Genomic DNA, 24,797 nt, shown 5'->3' with positions numbered 1-24,797 from the left:
TATTCAGTAGTTGTTGGTTGCGTGCGCTACACTAGGTTGAGCCCCGTCCCGTCCCTGCATAATAGATTTCTTTGACTCTTCTCTGTGCTGCTTATAGGTCAGACAGATTGAGGAGGGCAGGCTGGTGTATAACTCAGCTCTGTGAAGCTCCAGTGGGCAGCTGGGGTCAGCTCCATCCTGCCCTCGCCTATGCTGCATTCATCTTCCTGAGCTATGGACCACCAGCCTGCACACTGCATACACTGGTGTGTGTGAATATGTGTGAGAGGGGAGGTGGAGTCAGTGTTGTTAGTTAGATGTGAGGTTAATAGCCTGCTCAAGTCAATACATCTACCTTAATCTTTTCAGGGAGGCAATAGGAGGGGGTGTGACCTAAATCTCCCATAAGCCCCCCATCCTCTCGGTCACTGCATGTAGCCCCACCCCCAGCCATGGCGTGACAGTGATGTAGAGCCGGCGGTGCTGGGCATATGGCCGGTCAGTCCATTTAGCAGCAGGAGTAGCGCTGGACCCTGTCGGTCACTGTCCACCTCGCCCCGAGGCTGGACGACCAAGATATTCGCTCCAGCTGAAGACCCAGTGGGTGCAGTCTCCCTCCTCTATCTTTCCTTCCATCCCTCTGTCCCCTTATGGCCCCCTACATCCATGCCAGACCTGGAGCTCCCGGCCGGAGTGGGGTTCAAGTGAAGGCTTACAGTCTAGTTTAGTCGATGTACAATACTGATGTAACATCATTTCAGGATTAATAAGTACTAACCAATTACAATGCAGAGAATTAATTCATCCATCACATACATTCACTGGCCAAGTTAACAGGAACATTTTCAGAAGACTACATCTGGTTCTACTCCTGTCAGCCAAGAACAGGAATCTAAAGCTGCACTGAGCACAGGCTCACTGAAACTAGATAGCTGTCAATTTGGAAAAAAAAAAAAAAAGTCCAGGCAAGTTTATTCTTTAACTGTCCAGTTGCAGCCTCCGATTCCTGTTCTGTTCTTGCCTGACAGGAGTGGAACCTGATGTAATCCTCTGTTGTTGTTGCCCATCTGTTCGACATGCTGTTCTTTCTGAGATGCTTTTCTGCTCAAAAAGGTGGTAAAGAGTGATTATTTGAGTTACTGTAGCATTCCTGTCAGCTCAAAGCTCCTGTCAGGTCATTCTCCTCTGACCTCACTCATCAACAAGGCTCAACTAGATGTAAACTACTGTAGACCGTTACGAATTATCATGCATCGAACATTGTACGATTAATTAATAGATTATTATCATATATTATTAAGGATTTGATTGGACATCACAACAGCACACCTGACTACACCTTCTGATACACCAATTCAATTCTATTCTATTTGATTTGTATAATGACATTGTCACAAAGCAGCGTTACAGAAATATGGGTGTAGATATATATTATCCCTGATAATATGTTCATTCTAACTTAACCCCTGTTTAAGGTTACACCAGGTTTCCACATGTACTGAATTATTTTTTTTTATGTAATGGTTAACATTAAACTGCGTAAATAGGGTCCTCCATCTGTCTTTAGTTTGACTCAGTGGTTTTAATTTGACTTTGCGTGCGTGCGTGTGTGTGTGTGTATGTGTGTGTGTGTTAATGAGGCTGGATGGATGGAGGAACCTAGTCTACATGCCCTAACCCTCTCATGGCCGGCCTCCGTTAATCCTCCACCTTCCCATGAGTCTTTGCAGGACACTCACTGCACTGCATCATGTTGTCTCCCTCCTGCATTGCCCATTTCCCCCCTCTGCCTCTCACTCAGACAGAACCACTAACAGTTTCTAACTCCATTATTCTCCTTTTTCTGTTTTTCGTGTTCTTTCTGCCACTCTCTCACCCATATATGAGCAGCCACATGTATATTTTAACTTCTCTGTACTGCTTGCTCGTGCTCTCTCTCTCTCTTGCGTGCTCTCTCTCTCTCTCTCTCTCTCTCGTGCTCTCTCTCTCTCTCTCTCTTTCCTTGACTCTCCCTTGTGCCCCATAAATAGTGCAGTCGTAAGCTAGTGAATAAGTGATGCTTTGCCCTGATCAGCACAGCTAGGCCCACTCCGCCAGATCCTAGCTCTTTGCTGGAAACTTCAGAGACTTTCTTCACACTGTGCATGTGTACATATGTGTGTGTGAGGGAGGGAGAGTATTTTCGTTCAGCTGTTGTTTTGTTTCTCTAGCTATCCTTCCCGACACATTCCATCCTGCCCCACTGTTGGCCCCTCCGTGGCCGCTGCTGTCATCCGCTGACAACCTGCCTCATATTTACATACTGCTGCCTATATGGCAGCCCTCCAGGGGGCGCTTCAATTCCCCCACGACCAGACAAGCACCCTCGTGTGTGTGTGTGTGTGTGTGTGTGTGTGTGTGTGTGTGTGTGTGTGTGCGTGCATATACACTGTCTCCTTTAGCACTGCTAAATATTTAACTACAGTCAGCGGTTTGGGTGAGTGTGTGGTGTGTGTGGTGTGTGTGTTGGTTGGGAATGGTCTTTGCGCTTGTTTGTTGATGCCTGCTCCCTCCCCTTGACAACCTGAGAGTGTTGAATATTTGAGGCCCGTGAGTTCTCTCCCAATGAAAAGCAGAGTGATGTAACAATGTTTTGTGTGTGTGTGTGTGTGTGTGTGTGTGTGTGTGTGTGTGTGTGTGTGTGTTCGCAAATGCCAGTATACACAATGTGTGTATATGGTGCGTTTATTAAAAACACTGTTGGAACTACTAGTATTATTTGCAGTTTAAATACATTGCAGTTACTAGGTTTAAGTATCTGCAAATATCTTTACAACTTCTTCGAATCCATTTTATATCACTTGATGTCCAGTAGAAATCAACAACATGAATTCTTGCAGAAACGGTGCCATAATCGTCATGCAGGTTTTGGGATCGGTTACAGTTGTAATGTAGGTGGGAACTGACTGTTTTTAAAGACTGCACAGATAACATGACAATCATTTCTGGCGCTGTGGAAGTCCTGATCTGTACTGTAGCCTTAACTGTGGCCTCTGAAACATGCACTAACATTCAGAAACACTGAAACCAAGTAAGTACGGTGCAGAGCGTATCTACTATTAATACAGTGTGCCATTGCCTCAGATTTGAAGTCAGAATATCAAGCGGAAGCAAAGACAGTAGCTAGACATGACTTATATTATTTACCACAGTGAGGTGTGTGTGTGTGTGTAGTCATGGATTACATTAAGAGGTAGATGACTTCATTATTCAGTTCGTACAGGATTTCGCCAAGTTTGTGATTTGTCGCAGCCAAAAATGCTTGATTTCGCCGCGACTTAATTTTTTTTTTTTAAGTGATGCAACTCTTCTTGTGCTTTTTTTTTTGTGTGGAAAACTACTTGAATTGGCAAAATTGCAGTTGCACGGAATAGTCTTGCACGGTCTTTCACAGTGATGTTTGTTGGTAACTTAGACCTTTTAGCTGTATTTATATTTGATGCCTCTGAATGGAAGAGGGGCTTTGGCTGAATGTCCGTTGCGATGATGCTACATGATGCGTCTTGGCCCAAATCTGTGTAAAATCCTTGATCATTTAGAACAATTGCAAGCTCCTGTCAATACCGCAGAGTTTGCTTGATTTTGCGTTCATTCCTGTGATCGCACAACTGCAAAATCTTGGAGGGGCTGAATATTATATGTTCGCATATGTTATTATACAGAGTTCTCAATAGCGATAGAACATGATTAAAGCGTATATCCATTTCCACCCTTGGAGCGATATTTGGTGAAACCTTTTCAGAGTTTTCAGTATTCCTTATTTTTCAGTTTTATTCTAATTCCTTTCCAATGAAGGTACACGATACGGTAAATCCTTCAAACTATCCAAATGAGCATGCACTTGAATTTTCAAATATAGATCCCTAGCAATTCATTGCAAGGCGTTCGATTTGTACAATTTACTAGTTTTAAATGAAAGCTTTTCTTTATAAAGAAACACAGTATGTATTAAATAGATATTATTATCCCCATTATGCCATGCTATGACTTACCTTAACCTGGAGTTATAGTTATAGTGTGGCTCGGCACTGCTTGCTAATTATACATAGCAAAGAAAGAGATCCAGTCCTTTTAGCCCAACCCCCTCCCTAGTTTAAGAGAAAACAACACAGATAACAGATTATATGTTACTCAGAATCTTGCTTTTAAGGGGCTCATGAACAATACGAGTTGGTGAGATGAAACCTGTTTCTGTTCTCTGGATAAAAGTACTCGGTATTAATTTCCTCTGTCAAGTATTCAAGCTGTCAAAATGACCATGATGCCTGTCTCTAGTTCATGTTGCATGAGCAGATTTAGCTTACATTTTATATTATTTAGGTTTATGATCACTGTAAATATTGTTGGGTTTATGTTGCTGACATACACTTGTATTTTGTGTGTGTGTGTGTGTGTGTGTGTGTGTGTGTGTGTGTGCGCGTGTGGCTGTCTGCCCATGTCCCAGCTGCCCTAGCTTGTGGAATGGCACAGTGTTTTATTAGAATGGGGATCTGGGGGGCTCTCTTCAGACCCCTAACCCCAACACACACACACACACACACACACACACACACACACACACACACACACACAGTCTCCCCAATCCCCCCTTCACTGTTGATTGGCTGGCTACTTGAGGTGTAACCTGGGGACTGCAATATAGGCAGCAGCTCCAGTTTAAAGCTATGAGCATTGGGCTGAGAAGAGCACACACACCTCTAAACCCTCTACACTCCCCACCAGCACCACCACCTTCCCCACCACACATACACTCATACACCCATCCCTCAGCCTGTATCTGAGTAGAAACTCCACCACAAGCTTCACTGCAATGGAATAAAACACAAATAGGTCATGTAGAGGACTCCATAATTGGAGCGTTGTTATAAACTGATAATGAAAGTAAATGAATGATATCACACTCTTATTAATGCACTGATGTGATTATACTGTTATGTCATTTGTGTATGTTGTTTTCATATTTCCAGACAGTGAGATCATGGCTTACAGGAGGTTTGTCAGGGAGTTCAGGGAACACACACACACACACACACACACAGTGGACCGCTGCCTGGCACTAGAGTAAGCCAGAGCAGGAGGGGACATGTTTAAGTTGTTTACTTGTTTTGTTGTTGTTTTGTTCCTGCTCTCTTGCTGAGCCGGAGACTCGGATGAGTTTGTGGCATGGTGAATTCAAATCAAAACCGCTCACCATGGTGCAGCACAAATCTTCGGAGAAAATCAAGACATTCGAATTCATTTTATTACAACATGGGACACCGGTTTGGGCTCTGTGTGTGTCTGCGCATGTGGGTCTGCGTGGGGTTGTGTGCGTATAATGAATAGTGATGGAAGTATGCATCAGTTTGCAAATTCTCCACACTTTCCAAGATGTAGCTGTCGACACAAGTACACACACACACACACACACACAGATCCTTCGCTTTATTCACAGAGCACCCCTCCTCGAGACGATGATCTATAAGAGGGTTTTGAGAAATGAAGGGATAGATGAAGCAGAGGGACGGAAAGACAGAGACGGAGGGAGCACGAGAGCGAGATAGAGTGAACTTCAGCAGCTCGGCACACAGGGAGATGTGGCGTCTGCTCTAAATTGAATAATTTGAGGAGTGGTGTGAGAGAAAGAAAGGGAGGAGGAGAAAGAGAGAGGGGAGGGAAGGAGAAGAGGGGAAAGGATCCGTCGGGAACACGGTAAACCTTGTCCTCATATCTGCCACACAGTTCTTTAGCCCTTTACTTGCTGCTGCTGACACTGTTTTTCTCGTTCCTGTCTGTGACACACAGGAAACTGAGAGGAGACGGGGACAGACACGACATGAGAGCAGGAGGAGGGACAAAACAGACTCTGCTCTGGCAGTGTGCGTGTAGTTTGTGTTCCCCTGTTAGACATGACAGTTGAGCAGGGCTTTTCGGTGGTGCTACAGCTCTTCTCTGCATGCTGTGGTGTTGTCACGCTTGCAGATTGCCAGATTGGGGCAGTACCTGTCACAGCATTGACAGTGACGTACGAGTCTGTCCCCAAGAAGATGGCTGTAAACAATGAGCAAACACACACACGCACACACACACACACACACACACACATTTGTCTTGAGATCCTTGTGAGAAACTGTGATTGACATAATTATTATTATTATAATTATTATTTCTATGGCTACATGGAAATCTAATCCTAAACTCAACCTCAATAACCAAAAGGAAAGCTATGGGGGTAAAAATGTCCCCACAAACTCAAATCCGTCAGATAGTCCTGTCCTTATGGGGACATTTGGTTTCCACCAACATCTATGCATCCATACATCCATTTTCTGTACCACATCCTACACAGGGTCACGGGGAGGCTAGAGCCTATCCCAGGGAACTCCGGGCACGAGGCGGGGGACATCCTGGACTGGGTGCCAACCCATCGCAGGGCATGATCGCACACAAATTCACACACTATGGACAATTTGGAAATGTCAATCAGCCTACCACACATGTCACTGGACTGGGAAGGAAACCAGAGTACCCAGAGGAAAACCCTCTGAAGCACGGAGAGAACATGCAAGCTCCACACACAGGGCGGAGGTGGGAGTTGCACCCTGAATCCCCGAGGTGCGAGGCAAATGTGCTTCCCATCAACAAATATATTCAATTTAATTTCTAGAGTGCTTTTAACATTAGATATTATCACAAAGCAGCTTTAAGGAAATATATAAATTCCAGATATTCATGTATAAATTTATCCCTAATGAGCAAGTCGACGGATTTGACGGTGGAAAGCAAACACTCCCTGAGACGGCATGAGGAAGAAACCTTGAGAGGAACCTGACTCAAAAGGGAACCCATCATCATCTGGGTGACACCAAATAGTGCAATTACAAATAATTCTCTCGGACTATATAGCACTGTGTGCTATACAGTCAAAACGTGCAACTGTGTAACCAAGAAATTCATTATCATTTTCACATGAAGTCTCAACTGTTCAGTGATGGAGAAGAGAGTGAAAAACTGTTCATGGCAATTTCATTCCTAAAACTATCATAGCAATTATAGTCTTAAGCCATCGTAGAAAACAGTTTGTATCAACTGCAGTCCAAAGCCATCTTCATGGTTTCAGTGTATCTTTAGGCTGTCCATGTGGGGCCGTCCTCAGCAACAGCGAGTGATTTCCAAGTGGTGAGAACTCCAACCAGAAGTAAGGCATTAGAATGGATCAGGCAGGTCTGGAGAGCAGAAGGGGTCAGGATCACTGGTATCTCAGGAGGAGCATGTGTAGCTTGACACACACTCACAGAGAATCAGAGATTATTAGGTATGCTTATTGTCATGTAATGGTTAAGGACAATCGTGTACATGCTCAAACATACACACACAGCACAATATTTTGATCTAAAGATAGCAGTACATATTGAAATGGTAGAAGGATAATGTATAATATGTCAAAATTCACTCCTTGCTGTGTTTTGATGGTTTTTAGACTATATGGAGCTGTAGCAGCTCGGAGAAAATATGAAAATGTGTACCAGACAGTGAATTCTCCTTATTCCTGCACGCCATTCTAAATCGCAGACTACTATACGTCGCTTTTTCTGCAGAGACACATTTAGCACATGCAAATCTGACAGTAAACTAACACTAGCTAGCAACCTCAAAACTAACGTCTTATACTTCTTTCATGACAAGAATGGATTAGAATAATGTAATGAATTATGATTTAGAATATTTCCTTCTCATGTTTGAAACAGCCTCAGGTTAGAAACATGCTTCTCTCTTTGTTGAGCATTCGGTTAGCTAGCTAATTTATCGGTAAGCTAATGTTAGCGTATAAACTGGAACTTCTTGCTGTGTCATGCTAATAACTCATCAATACTGAGGGGTCTGTTTATAATTATTAATGGTTGGTGGTGGTCTCAAAACCATGCAGTTGGAGGCAAAGAAAAACAGTCAAATGATGTATTATTAAGGAAACGTGTTTCATAGCCACTCGGGAATAATAAATTTTCATCAAATGCTTGAAAATAGTACTGTACTGCACCTTTAACAGTAGTGTTAGTAGTGTGTGTGCTGGTGAAGGTTCTGTATTGTGGTAGCATAATGGCTTGTGTTGCATCGTGTTTGTGTGCTCAGGCTGCCTGTAGAGTTGAAGAACTCTGTAATCACTCTGTACATTATGTGATAGTATGATCTCTAATGATCTCTCACACAGAGAGCACACACACGCAGGGATCTCTCACACACTCACATTCATGCACACAGGTTGAGTTTTTGCATGTCTGATACACACTTCGTTTTTCGTACTTACTCACATGCACACAACACAGAATGGGGCTTTACACTTGTGTTCTCATACATTGTGTCTCACTGTAATACACCTGTACAGGAACATAGGCACAGATATGAATAGGGATCTCACACCTTTCCACCCAACGACCAGCATATGACAGAACAGTCTCTCTCTCATTCACTCTCTGTCTTTCATAGTTTAAGAATGTGTTACAGTCAAACTCTCCCATTCCATGGAGACAGACTCTGGTATGTCGTATCTGTGACACGGAAAGTGAGTGTGTGTACTCCGGTGCGTCTCTGAGCAGCAGAACGCAGTTAGCGTAGCATAGCTTACCCTTAGCCTACTGCGGCGCTGTCACCCATGACATGGCCCGCCTGGGACCCTCAAGACTCACCGCCCCACTGAGCTCAGTACCAGTACTACAGCAGTGTGTGTGTGTGTGTGTGTGTGTGTGTGTGTGTGTGTGTGTGTGTGTGTGTGTGTGTGTGTTGAAGCGAGAACCAGAGGGGGAGAATAAAGGATTGTATATAAATATGTGAACGAGAGCTGTAATGTATTGCTCCACAGGTGGCTCTACTATTTTAGAAAGAAAAAAAAAAAAGGTTGCTCAAGGATTCTTGAGCATGTACTGTAAATAGTTTTACAGGTTATATTGATTAAGAGCTTTGAGCTTTCTAAAGATTTTTACTTGAAACCTTTTCTAAAAGGAAAAAAGGCTTCCTTTCTCAAGAAAAAAGTGAAGGATTTTTTAGGGTGCTACTCGGAAGCTTTTGCTAGAATGTATTTCCAACTATAAACAATATATTGCAAACTCAAATGCACTGCTAGTATTAGCTAGTCATTATGTATGATCTGATTTGGTACACTTATCTGGCCACAAGCTTTAGAATCTTACAATCTGATTGAGTATTTGCATTTCAGTGTATGCACACTTCTGTATATTGGTTTCCTGATGGGGAATTTTTTTTTTAACACTTTTAATCTTTTAGAACTTTTAGTCTCTTCTTAACATATAGTGTAGTATGGTGTAATATAGTATAGTGCATTCATAATGGGGTTCAGGTGGAATAGACACAACCGGGCCTGATTACTGCAAACCCTGTTCAATCAAATCACTTTAATAGAACTTTTTCAACAGCATGAAGTTGGTTAAAAAGTCTTAGTCAGTAACACACTATGCCTAAATTGAAAGAAATTCCAGAAATGATGAGGAAGGAGGTAATTGAAACACATCAGTCTGGTAAGGGTTACAAAGCTATTTCAAAGGCTCTGGGACTCCAAAGGACCACAATGACGGCCATCATCTACTATTAGCAACTACTCATCCAGGAAGTCCCAAAAGAGCCAAAGACAACATCAAAGGACCTACAGGCCTCTCTTGCATCAGTAAAGGTCACTTATCATGACTCCACTATCAGAAAGACACTGGGCAAAAATGCCATTTTGGAAATGGAAAAGTGGCGAGGTGAAAACCACTGCTAATCCAGAAGAAAATTAAGGCTCATCAGATTTTGCCAAAACACACCTTGATGATCCTCAAACCTTTTGGGAGAATGTTCTGTGGGCTGATGAGTCAAAAGTGGAACTGATTGGAAGACAGGGGTCCTGTTACATCTGGTGTAAACCAAACACAGAATTCAACAAAAAAGAACATCATACCTACAGTCAAGCCTGGTAGTGGAAGTGTGATGGTCTGGGGATGCTTTGCTGCTTCGCTGCTTCAGAGACTGGGCAACTTGCAATAATTGATGGAAACATGAATTCTGCTCTCTACCAGAAAATCCTAAAGGAGAATGTCCAGTCTTCAGTCTGCAAATTGAAACTCAAGTACAACTGGATTATGCAGCAAAACAATGATCTAAAGCATAGGAGTAAGTCCTAGTGCTAGAAGTAAGTGAAAGACTGATCTCTGGTTTTCAGAAGCGTTTGGTTGCACTTATTGCTGATAAAGGTGGCACAACCAGATTTTAAATTTAATGGTGCAATTAGTTTTTCACATGGGTGATAGGTGTTGGATATTTTTTTTGCTTCAATAAAAATAAAAATTAAAAAGTGTGTTGTGTGTTTACTCGGGCTGCCTTTGTTTTACGTTGTATTTTATTTGAAGATCTAAAAGATCTATTTAGTATGAGATAGACACAAAAACAGAAGAAATCAGAATGGGGGCAAATACTTTTTCACAGCACTGTAATCTGAAACTTGTACATGAAAAAGGGGTGATTTGTACAAGTTTTAGATCGTCACATGTAAATTGTATGTTACATGAAGGCAGCTTTGTTCCATGTCTTTCCTCGAGTATGTGTTGACATTTAGGAGCTAGCTTATTAGTCACTAGGAAATACATTTCTTAAGGTAGATCCCTAAGCTACCTAATTTGTTCAGAATAATTGGATGATTAATGGCCTGAAAATGGGTTCTCAATAGACAAGTGTGGGACAGAGGCGCTGGCGTCTATATGTGCAGGTGTTTGATATTGTGTTAAGGAGTGTGTGCCTGTGTGAGATGAGCCTGCTCTGCGGGAACCGTGTGCAGCAGTAGGTCAGTTCCTTTGTGTCAAACAAGTCAGGGGGGAGAAAAAAATGATGTCTGATTTCACCTGTGCAATCTGATCCACCGATCCACACAAAAGGAATCGCTTATAGAGTGTTTGTGTGGCCAGCTACATGGTGTTGAAATGTAGAGCAGAGCATATCAGTCGTATATGAGTGACTCGCGTGCGAACCCATTTCTGGCATTATTAAGTGGCGGCAATAGGGGCAGGAGGAAGTTCCCTTGGGTTAGTTGTGTAATGCACAGGTTGACGTGCACTGTAGTGAAACAGGACACTGCCGCAGAGAAAGGGAGAACAGGGACAGGGACATGGACAGGCCCTGGCTGGGTGCAGGCTTCTTGTATAAGTGTTGGGTTATATATATATATGTGTGTGTGTGTGTGTATATATATATATATATATATATATATATATATATATATATATATATATATATATATATATATATAAAAATATATAATGTGTACGTGTGTGACAGAGAGAGTGTATGAAGTGAGGGAATCCAGGGGCAGGGCAGGGGGCCGTTTATTTGTAGCCCACTCCCAAGTGAGTTTCCTGTCTCTGGGAGGTGAGAGCTGAGAGCATATGAAGCTTTAAGACAGCCCATCTGTTAGTCTCCGGCCCTTGGAAGACTGTCAAGTGGGTCTAAAAATAAGCCACACTAAAGTGCACCAAGCGGCAAAGGTGATTTTTCATTTTGTGTTAAAAACGGAGCAGAGAGGGACAGGCCTGTGTCCTGAGAGCAAAGCTACACACACTGCTCTCTCTTCCCCTCTCTCCCCCACCTACCCTCTTCCCCTCTCTCCTGCCAGCCTTAGCATTTCCTCTTCCTGTTTCTGCCGAGTCCCCAGTCCATACTGTAGTGCGTCTTGAATCACCGAGAATGTATATGTGTGTTTAAATATGTGTTTAAGGAAGACTCCAGAGATTATCCACTGCGTTTGGACCGAATGTGTGAGCATCACGGACTCGCGCGTTCAGTACTGAGAACGAAAAACCTGTGTACATAAAACTCGTTTATAACGGAAGTCTAAGGGCAGTCGTCGGGGCGGTCAATTAATGTGGCAAAACATATTTCTGTAGAATTTTTTTAAGTAAAAATCCTTAGTCAAAGTTTAAATCTGTATAATTCATCCTTTCAGCAATGAGACTCCTTTTTGGGATTATGTGTTACGTTGTGTGGGTTTGATGGCCCACTTGACGCCACAAAACCTTCCGGAACGTGTAAGTAACTGGAATTACTGTATCATTTTCCCTGTATTTCCCCAGTATTTAGAGCTTTGCTAGACCTTTCATCAATGTCAGGCTCATTCTAAGACAGGGGTATCTCATTTTAGGTTACATTCTAGGCCAAGTCTAATTAGTTTAGTAGACCAATAAATTGTAGGAATTTTGTCGCAGACTTAATCGGGATTATATGTCGTGACCCATAATGCCATAATGTAGATTTTAATTTGGGGTTTTAATATTTCAATTGAATTGCAGTAAAATCAAGAATGGGTTTCATTTCGAACACAGACTCTAAATGTATTTGCTGAGCCAGTTTAGAACGACCGACAGGACATTTGTTTGGCACCCCTCTTCTAAGACATTTATTGTTAAAGTTTTACGGTTGTAGTTATAAATTTGTGCTATGTAGTGTTATGCATGCTAAACATTTATTGATGGAAATGAACAACTTCCATTAGACTCGCATTACAAGTGAGGTTTGAGTAAACAGGCTTTATGGGGGTTTTTTCCCTCAGTAAAGGGAAGTGTAGTATTTCTTCTTTGTGGTATCTCATATATACTACAGATACTGCAGTAAGGATTAGGTTATAACCTAAGGATGTTAGTTTGATTAGTTAATAATGAGTGTTAGGTAGTTTTAGATTTTTTTTTTAATTATATGTGAACACTGTTGGTCATACAGTGTCTATAGCATACTGTATGCCAGTGGTACATAAAATGTGTGTGTGGGTGTGTTTATGCTCTGAGACACTCATAACACTCAAGTCCAGTGACAGGCCCAGTTTACTGATTAGACACTAACCACATCTCCACTTTCTCCTCAAACTATCATGAAAGTGCATCCAGCATACTGGTAGCATTCTCTGTCTCTTTCTCACTCTTTCTCTGTTTGAACAGAGCTAGCCAACATATTACAGTCTCACCGATACCGCACCGTCCCCAGGCGGCACCACAGAGCCGGGAGCCGGGAGCCGGGGGCCCTGCAGTATATACACACGCGTGCACAGAGGCCTGATTGAAAGTGACATGACAGCAGCTCCAGTCCGGCTGGGTGCACATGCTCATATGTGAAAAGAGGCAGTGTTGGGAAACGCAGATTTGATTTTCCTTTATCTCTCTTACCCCCTCCCCTCACTCCGTCTCCCTCTCTGCTTGTCTCTCTCTCTCCTCCTCCTCCCCCTTAGCGGGCGCAGCAGTCTGGCGGTCTCTGCATTAGTAATGGGACTGGGCCATATTTCCCAGGAGTGTGCAGCTCCGCAGGATTTAGCCTCTCTTTTATAACCAGTTTAGGAAAACAATGACAGCGTAGATATTGACTGAGCTCCGAAGGGCTGTTCTGCCAAGCGCGCAGCCACCCTCCCAGTTCTTGCGATGAGCAGGGTGGGGGGTGTTTGGAAGAAGGCAGGCTGTTCTACCTGGTGAGCCTCCCTCCTGCTGGAGCACAGCAGTGGCCACGCTGAGGACTCGGTGCAGGTGTAGTGTGGATGTGTGCAGCCATGCAGGACTGGGGAGATTCTTGTGAAGACACAGGCAGGGCGTATCTCAGGATTATAGAGATATTTGTTGTTGTTTTTTTTAAGCTTAATATCTATGTACCATATCTGAGCATATGGGTGATTACCTCAGGCAAGAGAAAAGCAGAGAAAGTTAATGGGGCAGTTGTTGAGTAAACAGGTTTTCTGTTGTTTTCGCAGCACCAGTATCAAAACCAGTGGTAATGGCTAAAGACGAAACAGAAGTTGATGGAATATTTCTGTAATACCATGCCAAGTGAAAAGTTGTATAGACTGTTGTATTGAAAGAATGATGCATTGAATGGTCTTGTTTAAACAGAAATGTGTTTATATGCAGTATTTGTGTAGGATCTGAATTGTTTTAGGTTAGTAGTGTAGTCCACTTTCTGTAATGTTTAAATCTCGCGCTTCCTCTCTCTCTCTCTCTCTCTCTCTCTCTCTCTCTCTCTCTCTCTCTCTCTCTCTCTCTCTCTCTGCCTCTCTGAGAATATATCAATTACAGCTGCATAGCACTGATGTCATACTGCGAGTCATTATCAAATTCAGAGACACACACTATTCTAGTGATCGATCGCCTGCGGTTTAATCAATACCCCTGCACCCCGACAAGGCACACGGATGAAGAGCGCAAACTGCGACCCGCCTGAAAACGTGTGTGTTCCAACACACTGATTAACTAATTTAAACAAGTGTTGCTGGCGCGATCACCTCTGCATTAGCCACAAATCATGGACACGGGCAAGCATGATGTTTGACATGGATATGTGTGCTGTCTGCTTGTCTAAAAAAACAGGTCTGTGTAGTATCTGTTTCAGATGACCATAAGTGTATGATAGTGTGTGTGTGTGTGTGTGTGTGTGTGTGTGTGTGTGTGCGTGTTGGTGCATAGTGTTAAGTATGTGCTGTGTATATATCCGAGGCATATATGTATATTCATTCATGTCAGTGTGTGTATGTGTGTGTTGTTTGTTTGCTCAGCTCCCTCCACTCGTACTGTGCAGTTTCCATCAGGCCACTGCAGTTGCGGTGTAACCCTGGGCTCCAGGGAGCCTTACTGCCTCTCAATCCCTCCTCCTGCAAATCAATAGAGCTCCACACAACCCACTGCACCTGAGGGAGAAACACACACACACACACACACACACACACACACACACACACACACACACAGTCACCCTATGTGCATAAGATTCACACAACCACATATTCTACTGCAACAAATAACTCGTGTTTCCCAGACACACTTTGTATTGCATTGTATGTAGATGTATGTAAGTATGTACTTAACCACTATGTGGTATTCTTCTCCTCCATCATCATCTCATCACTCCACAATCAAAACCTCTCTCTCACACACACACACACATCATTTAGAGTAGCAGAACCCTATGATAAACCTACAGCAGTTTAGTTACACTTACTGTTCTAAAGTCCGGTTAGAAAGACAGGACTTGACGACAGGATGGATTATTTTCGAGGCAGGATGCTGCAGTCCTTCGTTTTTGTCTCCCCCTGCCCCACATCATTGTGAGGGAAAGCAGGCAGAGTTAGAAGCAACGCTGACCTCTGCTGCAAGGGGACGGTAATGCAGGCGAAGAGACGTGACGCTAAAAAGTGGTTTGCTCTCATAATGGGGTCAGTGGCTCCCAGAGAGATGCGGCTCCTCGCTGGAGAGGGCCCCCCTCCCTCCATCTTGTCCTCTCTTCTCTGCTCTACGCTAAGCGGGAGGGGCAAGAGATCAGAAAGAAGGAAAGAAAGAAAGACAAAGTGAACTGAAACGCTCATCAGTCTGAGGTTTAAGACCCAGTGGCTTGGCCCTCTCTCCTGAAACCGGATGGCCCTTGTGCCAGCAGTCATTTACAAAAGTATGTATCCTCGGATAAGAGCCATAAACTAGAATATCATGTTTAATCCTTCATGGTTTCATTTATTTTTTTTCCTACTTGCTTTTTGCTGGTTTATATTTCCTCATATCGAGGCGCAAAAACGCAAATCTCTGTCGCAGAGAGATTAATCTTGTAAAGCAGCTTTGAGAGGGAATTGTGGATGAATGTCCATTCTTTGCTGGGAATTGGGATTGTGGTGCAAGCAGAAACACACAGCAAAAGCAGCCGGAGAGAAGCACACTGTCCACCATGCCCCTGCATATCTACACTTCCTGCTCCTATTAGAGCTAAACCCTTTATGATCCAGTGATGATCTTCTGCACCATTTTGAACAGTGTTTTTCGCTTTGCGTGTTTTTCCTTGTTCGCTTTGCCGTTTTTTAATTAGCCTTGGCATGTACCATTTTTACCTTTGTGCATATTTTAATCGTAGCACATATACGGTCCACCAGAGGTGTCTCGTTGTAATTATAAATTTATATCCTGCACTCAAGGGCCCATAAAATGTGGGTCTCACAAGGTATTGAGACGACGCTGTAAAATATTCATAAATATGAATTTTAAAAAAGAGAGATCCGAATAAACAACGCTGTTTGTGGTTGCCATGGACGAGAGGAACTTTAAAGCAAATAGTAAATGAATATAATATGAGATATATATATAATATATAACGTGTTGTTCTTTTGCCATTCTGAGAAATAGGAATAAAGAATGTGTGTGTATTTAAAGATACTCGACGCATGACTAGCTTTGTATAATACGAAAGGCAAAAAAAAAAAAAAAAAAAAAAAACAGAAAAGAGAGAGAATAAAAGAAAGAAAGGCACACATGTGGCTAGAGAGCAGGTACTCCCTTATCAAAGAGGGGGTGCTGGCCCTAAGATGGACAGAGAAGCCTGGCGGGTGGCTAGAAAGAGAGATGGATGGAGGGAGGGGGCGGCGATGTGGGCACGTAGCTTATTATTTCTCTCCTCATGGGTTCTCTTCTCTTCCTGTGCAGAACCACACACTGAGCCAGCACGCGCAGTGAGCCCGAGCCCCGCAGGACTCCCGGTTCAGCCCGGAACCCCAACCCAGGCCCGGTGGGGGACGCCCATTTCAACATCACAGCCAATCAAAGTGTCATTTGCTACTCACATGTAAAACTCTAACGATTCCGCCACCAGGCGCAGCTATTACGAACGGTGGGGAACGAATATTAATGGGATATGCTATTAAAAAAAAGAAAAGGAGAAGGGGGAGGAAATGAAGGAGAAGAGAAAAAGGTATTCTACGTGCAGTATTTTCTATCGTCCCTGCTTCCCATTTGTGCATTTAAAAAAATTTTTTTTTTTTTTTTTGGAACAAAAGAGAAAATGGAAAAAAAGAAATTCCATCTGTCTATGATTTTAGTCTCTAGAAATGCTTCACTTACCATGTCCTCTGTTGCTTATTGTATACAACTTCATTGGTGCCATTTTTTTTTTCTTCCTTTAATGCATTTCTTTATTTTCCACCTCTTGGTTTTTGTACCTTTTATTTCTTGCGGTAAATAGGTACTTGTGCTGTGTTGTGAATGCTTGCCAGTCGTAATCTTTTTTTTTCTCCTTTCTATTATTATTGTTATATATATTTTCTTTTTTTTCTAATTACAGTAAAAAAAAGACAAAAAACATCAGTTGACAAAAACATAATGGTTTTGATGGAATTTTGCAGTTCATGGGCCTTATGGTTGTTGTAAAAATGAATATCATTGATTTTCAGTTCAACTGGATGATGTCTGCTTTTTAAATGTGAATTAACCAGATTGCAATAAAACTAGTACAGTTGAAAATAAACAAATAAATGAATCATGAATAAAGGGAATATGTGCGTCTTGTGTGTCTTTTCACAAACCACAGAACAGATTCGACACTGCAGCTCTACAGTGTAATGCCTCGGCTGCTCTCTCCTCGAGGGTTGCTTCTGTTCTCATCTCCAAGCTCCCAATCTCTTCTGCTTTCTCTTTTCTCACTTAGACACTTTAGAGTCTTATATAGTTCACGCTAAATAAAGAACATCTTATGTAGCACGAACAGACGTGCCATCAAATATGTGGCCTGTGCACACTGAGAATAACGGTCTAATTAATTAACAGTAAAGTATGAGAATTGCTGTAATGCTGCACACACCATTCACAGTGTATATTTAAAGAAGTATACATCTGGGTGTCAAATGTCTGAATCGGTGTAAGATAATAGAAAGTTTTATTATATTTTGGAGAGAGTCAAGTAGCTTTTAAAGTGCACCTATTATGGTTTTTTAAAACATGACTTTTCATGTAGTGGGTTATAGAGCTGTTTGTGAATGTAAAAACATCTGCAAAGTTTAAAACATGAAAGCGCATGACAAACGGGGTTATTGACTCCCAAAAGAAGGATCGGTTTTGAACAGCTGAAACGAGTCGTTAGTAATTCCATACTTACTTCCTGTACTAACCTATGTAGGTTTGTAACAAAAAGCCCCGCCTCTGGTCTTCATCAGCTGCTCGCTGACAGACAGAGCTGAAACTGGATATAGTAGTGGGCGTTTCCTTTTTTAAACACGCTGACAGCGGTCGACCAATAACAATAGACTAGGACATCTGACCAATCAGAGCAAAGTATGCTCTCTGAAAGGAGGGGTTTAGAATGAATCCTTCAGAACGGATCATTTAACGAGTCATTTGTGACACTGGGGGAAAAAGGTAATGCTGCAGTTTAAATTATGAGCACGTTAAAGTGTTTTTTAACCTTGGATGCATGTAAATCTATTGTATGAAACCTTTCAAACAAAATTAGGCACACTTCAAAACCATAATATATGTGCTTTAAAAACCTTAAATGCATTTATAGGAGAATGAGGTTTTAATTCTTTAAAACTCTTCTTATTAAAACTGAAATAACATTTTACGCTCTATTAGGAAGTAAAGCATAATCTAAATTCATTTAGCCTGCTGTTGTCATTTCAAAACTTGTTGTAATCATGTTTATGACTGTACATGCCTATGTACACTTAACTGACATTTTTAATGTATTACAAACCATGAACGTTTGTAAAATGCTTGTATTAATCAGTCCATCCATCCATCTTCTATACCGCTTATCCTTCCTTCAGGGTCACGGAGAAACCTGGAGCCTATCCCAGGGAGCATCGGGCACAAGGCAGGGTACACCCTGGACAGGGTGTTGTATTAATCAATATTTTTTTATAATAAACTGAAGGAATAAATTAATCACCATGTGCATAAACCAATCTCCATAATATCAATGAATAAAATGAAGTCCACAATAAACAATATGAACATCTTAATGAACATGTCGGTGGACGTTCACTGGCAAAATTCAGAACTGAGGCTAAAAAACATGTTCCAGTATTTACACCTGGAGGCCAGAGTTCTGAAAGTTTCAGCATTAAGTTACATGCCGTAATTACATTTTTGCTCGTTTACATATGTGGACTTTCTTTTCAGCTATGGATTGAATAAACATTAGTCCAGGTGAATTTCAGTTAACATATAAACACGTCAATTAATATGGTTCAATTAATTAAGTTCGTACTTTGTTCAAGTTAAATAATGCAGTATATAATATTAGTTATGGGAACCTTACTGTAAAGCATTACCCTATTATTAAACCTCGTCTGTAACAACAGAAGAATTCATGAATATTAAAGAAGAATTATGAAAGAAAGAAAAAAAACACTGAAGTAATAGCTCAAAACCTGCATAAATACTGACCAAACATTAAATACAACCACTGGCAAAAATGATGGAATCACCACACTTAGAGGATGTTCACCCAGATTTTTTACTTTGTGGTAAATAAACAAATCACAGAAATGACACCAAAGAATTTTTGTTGAATGGCTGAGCATTCTGGCTTCGTAAAACATACCTCAAACAAATTCAGTTACATTATTTTAATTAATGGCACATTTTTTTCCAGATCAACTGAGGGAAAAAATTATGGAATCACTCAATGTTTAGGGAAAAAATTATGGAATCACCTTGTAATTGTGTAATTACAGTAATACCAGCACAAATCTAAAAATGCTCATTAGTCTGCAGTTAAAAGACAGTGCTTACAGACCTTAACAAGCTGTTGGATTTGGCTAATTGAAAGGAAACATGGCCCCAACAAGAGAAATGTCAACTGAAACAACAGAAAGGATTATAAAACTCCTTCACGGAGTGAAGGAATGAAATGGGATTTACGTACAGAAAAGCCAAACGAAAACCAGAACTAACAACTAAACAGAAGAAAATAAGGTTACAGTGAGCTAAAGAGAAGCAATCATGGTGTGGATGATTGGATGAAAGTGATATTCAGTGATGAATCACAAATCTGCATTGACCAAGGAGCTGGAACTTTTGTCTGGTGCCGTTCTAATGAAACGTATAAAGATGACTGCCTGAAGAAAACAATCAGCTTTGCAGGCTCCATCCTGTAAAGCTGATCTGGCAACCGCTATTCGAGAAAGTTAGAACCAGCGTGGAGAATATTGTTTTTCTTCAGTGAAGTCCACGCCTCAAAGAATTCAGGCCATCATAAAAACCTGAGGAGGAGCAACAAAGTGTGATTTTTGTTGTTGTTTTTGTTTTTAATTAAATTTTTCCTCAACATTGGGTGATTCCATCATTTTTTTTCTCTCCGTGGTCTGAAAATAAATTTGGCATTAATTAAAATAATTTAATTAGGTTCAGCTATGTGTTCAAAGCCTGAATGTTCAGTGATTACACAAAAAGATTGTTTTTGTCTCATATCTGGGATTTGTTTATTTGCTACAAAGTAAAAAAAACTCGGTGAACATCCTCTAAGTATGGGGAGTCCATAATTTTTGCCAGTGGTTGTGTGAATGAAACACATTTATTAATTATACCTAATAAGTTGTCTGTTTTTTGTTTGTTTATTTATTTGTTTTAAATATATTTTTCAAAAAGGTCAGTGTCTCACTTTATGTGAAGGGGCTGTGTAAATTAGAGTCAGGGATAAATTATTATTTTACTGAGTAAAATAATAAATGTAATTATTTAGGCTGAATTCAAACTGTAAAACCAGAAATTTTAGCTTTATGCTCATTGGTCAGGCTTCCTGTCCGAAGGATTCAGTTATACAGTGAATTGAAACCCCTTTTCTAAGTGCACTGCTAGATGGCTTCCTCTCTGGTACAAAAATGCTAGTGTGTTCAGTCTACTTGTGGAAGAACATTTTGTAATATGGGTTGAATGCAGATCTCAACTGGGTTCCAATACAAATTCTACATCAAGGATAAATCAGCTTATTAACTATCTATTAATCTATTATTCACTAGCTTAAATACAAATGATAAATTAGAGAACAAATTAATGTCTTAACTGTTTAGGAACTCTTATCAGTTACATTTACATTTGTTCACTTAGCAGACGCTTTAATCCAAAGCGACTTACAAATGAGAAAAATACAAGCAAAGCGATATATCAAGCAGAGAACAATACAAGTAGTGCTACCATACAAGATCCGTTAATTGAGTTCCAGAAGAAGCAAAGTGCAGCGTAGAGGTGTAAGTGCAATTTTTTAAATTAATTATTATTATTATTTTTTAATTATTATGAGTTGGTTAGGTGTTCACGGAAGAGGTGGGTCTTTAGCTGTTTTTTGAAGATGGTGAGAGATTCTGCGGTCCGGATTGAGATTGGAAGTGCATTCCACCACTGAGGAACAGTTAGCGTGAAGGTTCTGGAAAGGGACCTTGCGCCACGCTGAGTTGGAACTGCTAAACGTTGGTCGCTAATCTATCACAGATTGCGAGAGGGAACCTAGGCCTTCAGGAGAGGGCTGAGGTAGGAGGGTGCTGTTCCTGACAAGGTCTTGTAGGTGAACATCAAGGCCTTGAACTTGATGCGGGCAGCTACAGGAAGCCAGTGGAGGGAGATGAAGAGGGGTGTGACATGGGTTCTCTTGGGCTGGTTGAAGACGAGGCATGCTGCAGCATTCTGAATCATCTGAAGGGGTTTGATGGTGCTGGCTGGGAGGCCTGAAAGCAGTGAGTTGCAGTAGTCCAGTTTAGAGATTACAAGAGCCTGGACTAGTATCTGTGCAGCCTGTTCGGTGATGTAGGGTCGGATTTTCTTGATGTTGTAAAGGATGAACCTACAGGACCTTGCAGTTGCTGAGATATGGTCTGTAAAGGTCAAGCTGTCATCAAGAATCACCCCAAGGTTCCTGGCCGTCCTGGTTGGCATGAGTGTGAGTGAGCCGAGCTGTACAGTGAGGTTGTGGTTGATTGAGGGACAGGCTGGGAAGACGAGAAGCTCAGATTTTGCCAGGTTAAGCTTAAGATGGTTTTCCTTCATCCAGACCGAGATGTCCGACAGGCAAGCAGAGATGCGTGCAGAGACGGATGGATCGTCAGGCTGGAAGGACAAATGGAGCTGGGTGTCATCATCATAGCAATGATATGAGAAGCCATGAGACTTAATCACCTGCCCTAGAGATGTAGTGTAGATGGAAAAGAGCAGTGGACCCAGAACTGACCCCCGTGGAACGCCAGTTGTGAGTTGCTGAGTTTCAGAAATACCTCCCCTCCATGATACCTTGAAGGATCTGTCAGGAGAGATAGGATACCACCCTGCACAGAACCGTTCCAGTGATGCCCAGGCTGGAGAGAGTTGACAGGAGGATCTGATGGTTCACAGTGTCGAAAGCAGCAGAGAGGTCAAGTAGGATGAGGACAGATGATCTAGAGGTTGCTCTTGCTAGTCGTAAGGCTTCAGTGACGGAAAGCAGAGCAGTCTCCCTGGAGTGGTTGCTCTTGAAGCCAGACTGTTTGGTGTCCAGGAGGTTGTTCTGTGTGAGAAAATTGGAGAGTTGATTAAAAACGGCTCTTTCAAGAGTTTTGGAAAGAAAAGGGAGGAGGGAAACAGGTCTGTAGTTGTCAACTATAGCAGGGTTGAGTGATGGTTTTTTTAAGCAGTGGGGTACCCCGGGCTTGCTTAAATGAGGTAGGGTATGTGCCAGTAGAGAGCGATGTGTTAAAGATGTGTGTGAGCGCAGGTAATAGTGTGGGAGAGATGGACTGAAGAAGGTGAGAAGGGATAGGGTCAAGAGGACAGGTTGTGGGACGGCTAGAGAGGAGGAGTTTAGAGACATCAGTCTCTGAGAGGGGAGAGAAGGAAGTCAGTTGGGAGTTACACGGAGGAGGAGTCGGTCTATGCATGTCTGGGGTTGAGGACTGGTTCCGGATTGATGGAAAAGAAAGTGGGAAAGTCATCTGCAGTGAGAGAGGTTGGGGAAGGGGGAGGAGGGGGACAGAGTAGAGAGGAGAAAATTTTGAAAAGAATGCGGGTGTTGGGAGAACTACCAATCTTCTCTTGGTAGAATGTGGCTTTAGCAATGGAGATGCTATTGGAAAAAGAGGAGAAAAGTGTCTGGTACTTGGTTAGGTTAATTGGGTTGTTTGATTTGCGCCATTTCCTTTCAGATGCTCTTAGTTTGGCCCGGTTGTTAAGCAGAGCTTCTGAGAGCCAAGGACTAGAGGGTATTGTGTGAGCAGGTCTGGAGGTTAGGGGGCATATGCTGTCAAGAGAAGATGTTAGGTTGGAACAACCTATCTTCTTCTTCTAATAGTGTAATATCAGAAACTATCTGTGTCACTATCTTTCCTGATGCTGACAGGCTGTGGCTCCTGCCAGTCACAGTGTAGTCAGACTTCTTTCAGTTCAGCTCAGGTCAGTTGATTTATCCCTTAGGAAATTTGGTTTGCGCAGGTGCCACATGTTACAGTAACACACATATAAACATTCAAACCAATAGACATTATAAGAACATGAATATAAATAGGAAGAAAAGAAAAAGAAAAAAGGAGGGAGGGAGGGATGGGGGTTCCAATAACCCATCAATTCAAGTATCACCATATTATCCGTGGTTACAGATGATTTAACATAGAACTTCTTTGTGCCTGAAGTTGGGGTTTGATGAGGTTTGACGTATTTCAGCTGGTATATACATATACATATATATACACACACATACATATACATATATATGTATGTATATATGGCGCACGGTGGCTTAGTGATTAGCACGTTCGCGATTCCCACTGCTGCTCTGTGTGTGTGGAGTTTGCATGTTCTCACCGTGCTGTGGGGGTTTCCTCCTCCAGTCCAAAGACATGCTGATTGGCGTGTCCAAAGTGTCCGTAGCGTGTAAATGGGTGTGTGGGTGTGTGTGTGATTGTGCCCTGCGATGGATTGGCACCCAGGTTGTACCCCACCTTGTGCCCCATGCGCCAGGGGATAGGCACCAGGTTCCCCGTGACCCTGAAGGATAAGCAGTATAGAAGACGGATGGAGATTTTATATATATGGATAGATAGATAGATAGATAGATAGATAGATAGATAGATAGATATACAATACACACACACATTCACACACAACATTCTCAACAAATGTGATCCAACACCCATACAGAGTACTGACTTTTAATTATTGTTATTATTACCATTATTATTATTATTATTATTATTATTATTACTCATAGCAGCTCAGGAATGATATAATGTATTTTCTGCACACTGTAATCCTACACACTGCAGTTTGTGATTAAAGCAGAAGTTTTATATAATAGCAAAACAGGGTCCACAGCCTTAAGTAAAAGTTTCCCTCTGCACTGAAATCAGCTGCATGAAATGACGCTACTGAGTAGACATTGTATAAATTTATGTTTATCAGCTGAAAGCCCATTTAAAAAGTCCAGCTATCCTCACATTTTCAGTGTTTTCAGAAATTTAATATGAATATGATTTTTATCTGAGGAACCGCTCACACGACCTGCCAGTATGGACATGCTCTGACCCAGTCGTCTAGCCATCACAGTCTGGCGCTTGTCAAAGTCAACTTCATCAACCTCGAGAACTGGCTGTTCACTTGCTTCATTTATATATCCCACCTCTTGACAGGTGCCACTGTAAAGAGATAATCAGTGTTATCCACTTCACCTGTCAGTGGTTTTAATGTTATGGCTGATCTGTGTATCTGTCATGTTATGTGATCTAACTAGAACATTGTACTGCACTTCATATAAAGGGAAGCTTCAGTTGTTTTTGAAAAGGTTGGTATACATGTTTTGATAGAACTCATCATTTTTCAAGATCAGATTCAATAAATCCTGTTAAAAAATGTCCAATAAAATAAAATAACATAAGTACACAAAATCAGCACAAGAAATGTGCAACTGTGTGTAATCACTTATCATTTAATCACGCCATTTTGACGAGTAGATTAGATTCAGGCTGGGTACGTTTTTATCATTTTATTGAATTTCAACGACATTTTGAAATACCCTTTCACACA

At 41.7% G+C, this 24,797-nt stretch overlaps 1 protein-coding gene across 3 annotated transcripts in view; it reads left to right on the top strand.

Annotated features, from left to right (window-relative positions):
* znf423 (zinc finger protein 423) overlaps positions 1-16,815 on the top strand; it is a 170,003-nt gene extending 153,188 nt beyond the window's left edge. For all 3 annotated transcript variants that reach the window (XM_053677968.1, XM_053677967.1, XM_047154935.2), the window contains exon 8: positions 16,467-16,815. In XM_053677968.1, coding sequence (XP_053533943.1) covers positions 16,467-16,496 — 30 coding nt within the window. In that variant the 3' untranslated portion in view covers positions 16,497-16,815. The remainder of the gene's footprint in view (positions 1-16,466) is intronic.
* The last annotated feature ends 7,982 nt before the right edge of the window (positions 16,816-24,797 follow it).

Source organism: Ictalurus punctatus, chromosome 4, assembly GCF_001660625.3.
Source record: "Ictalurus punctatus breed USDA103 chromosome 4, Coco_2.0, whole genome shotgun sequence".
NCBI classification, from domain to species: Eukaryota; Metazoa; Chordata; class Actinopteri; order Siluriformes; family Ictaluridae; genus Ictalurus; species Ictalurus punctatus.
Note: the sequence above shows the minus strand (reverse complement) of the source record. Positions and strands in the feature narration are given on the sequence as shown.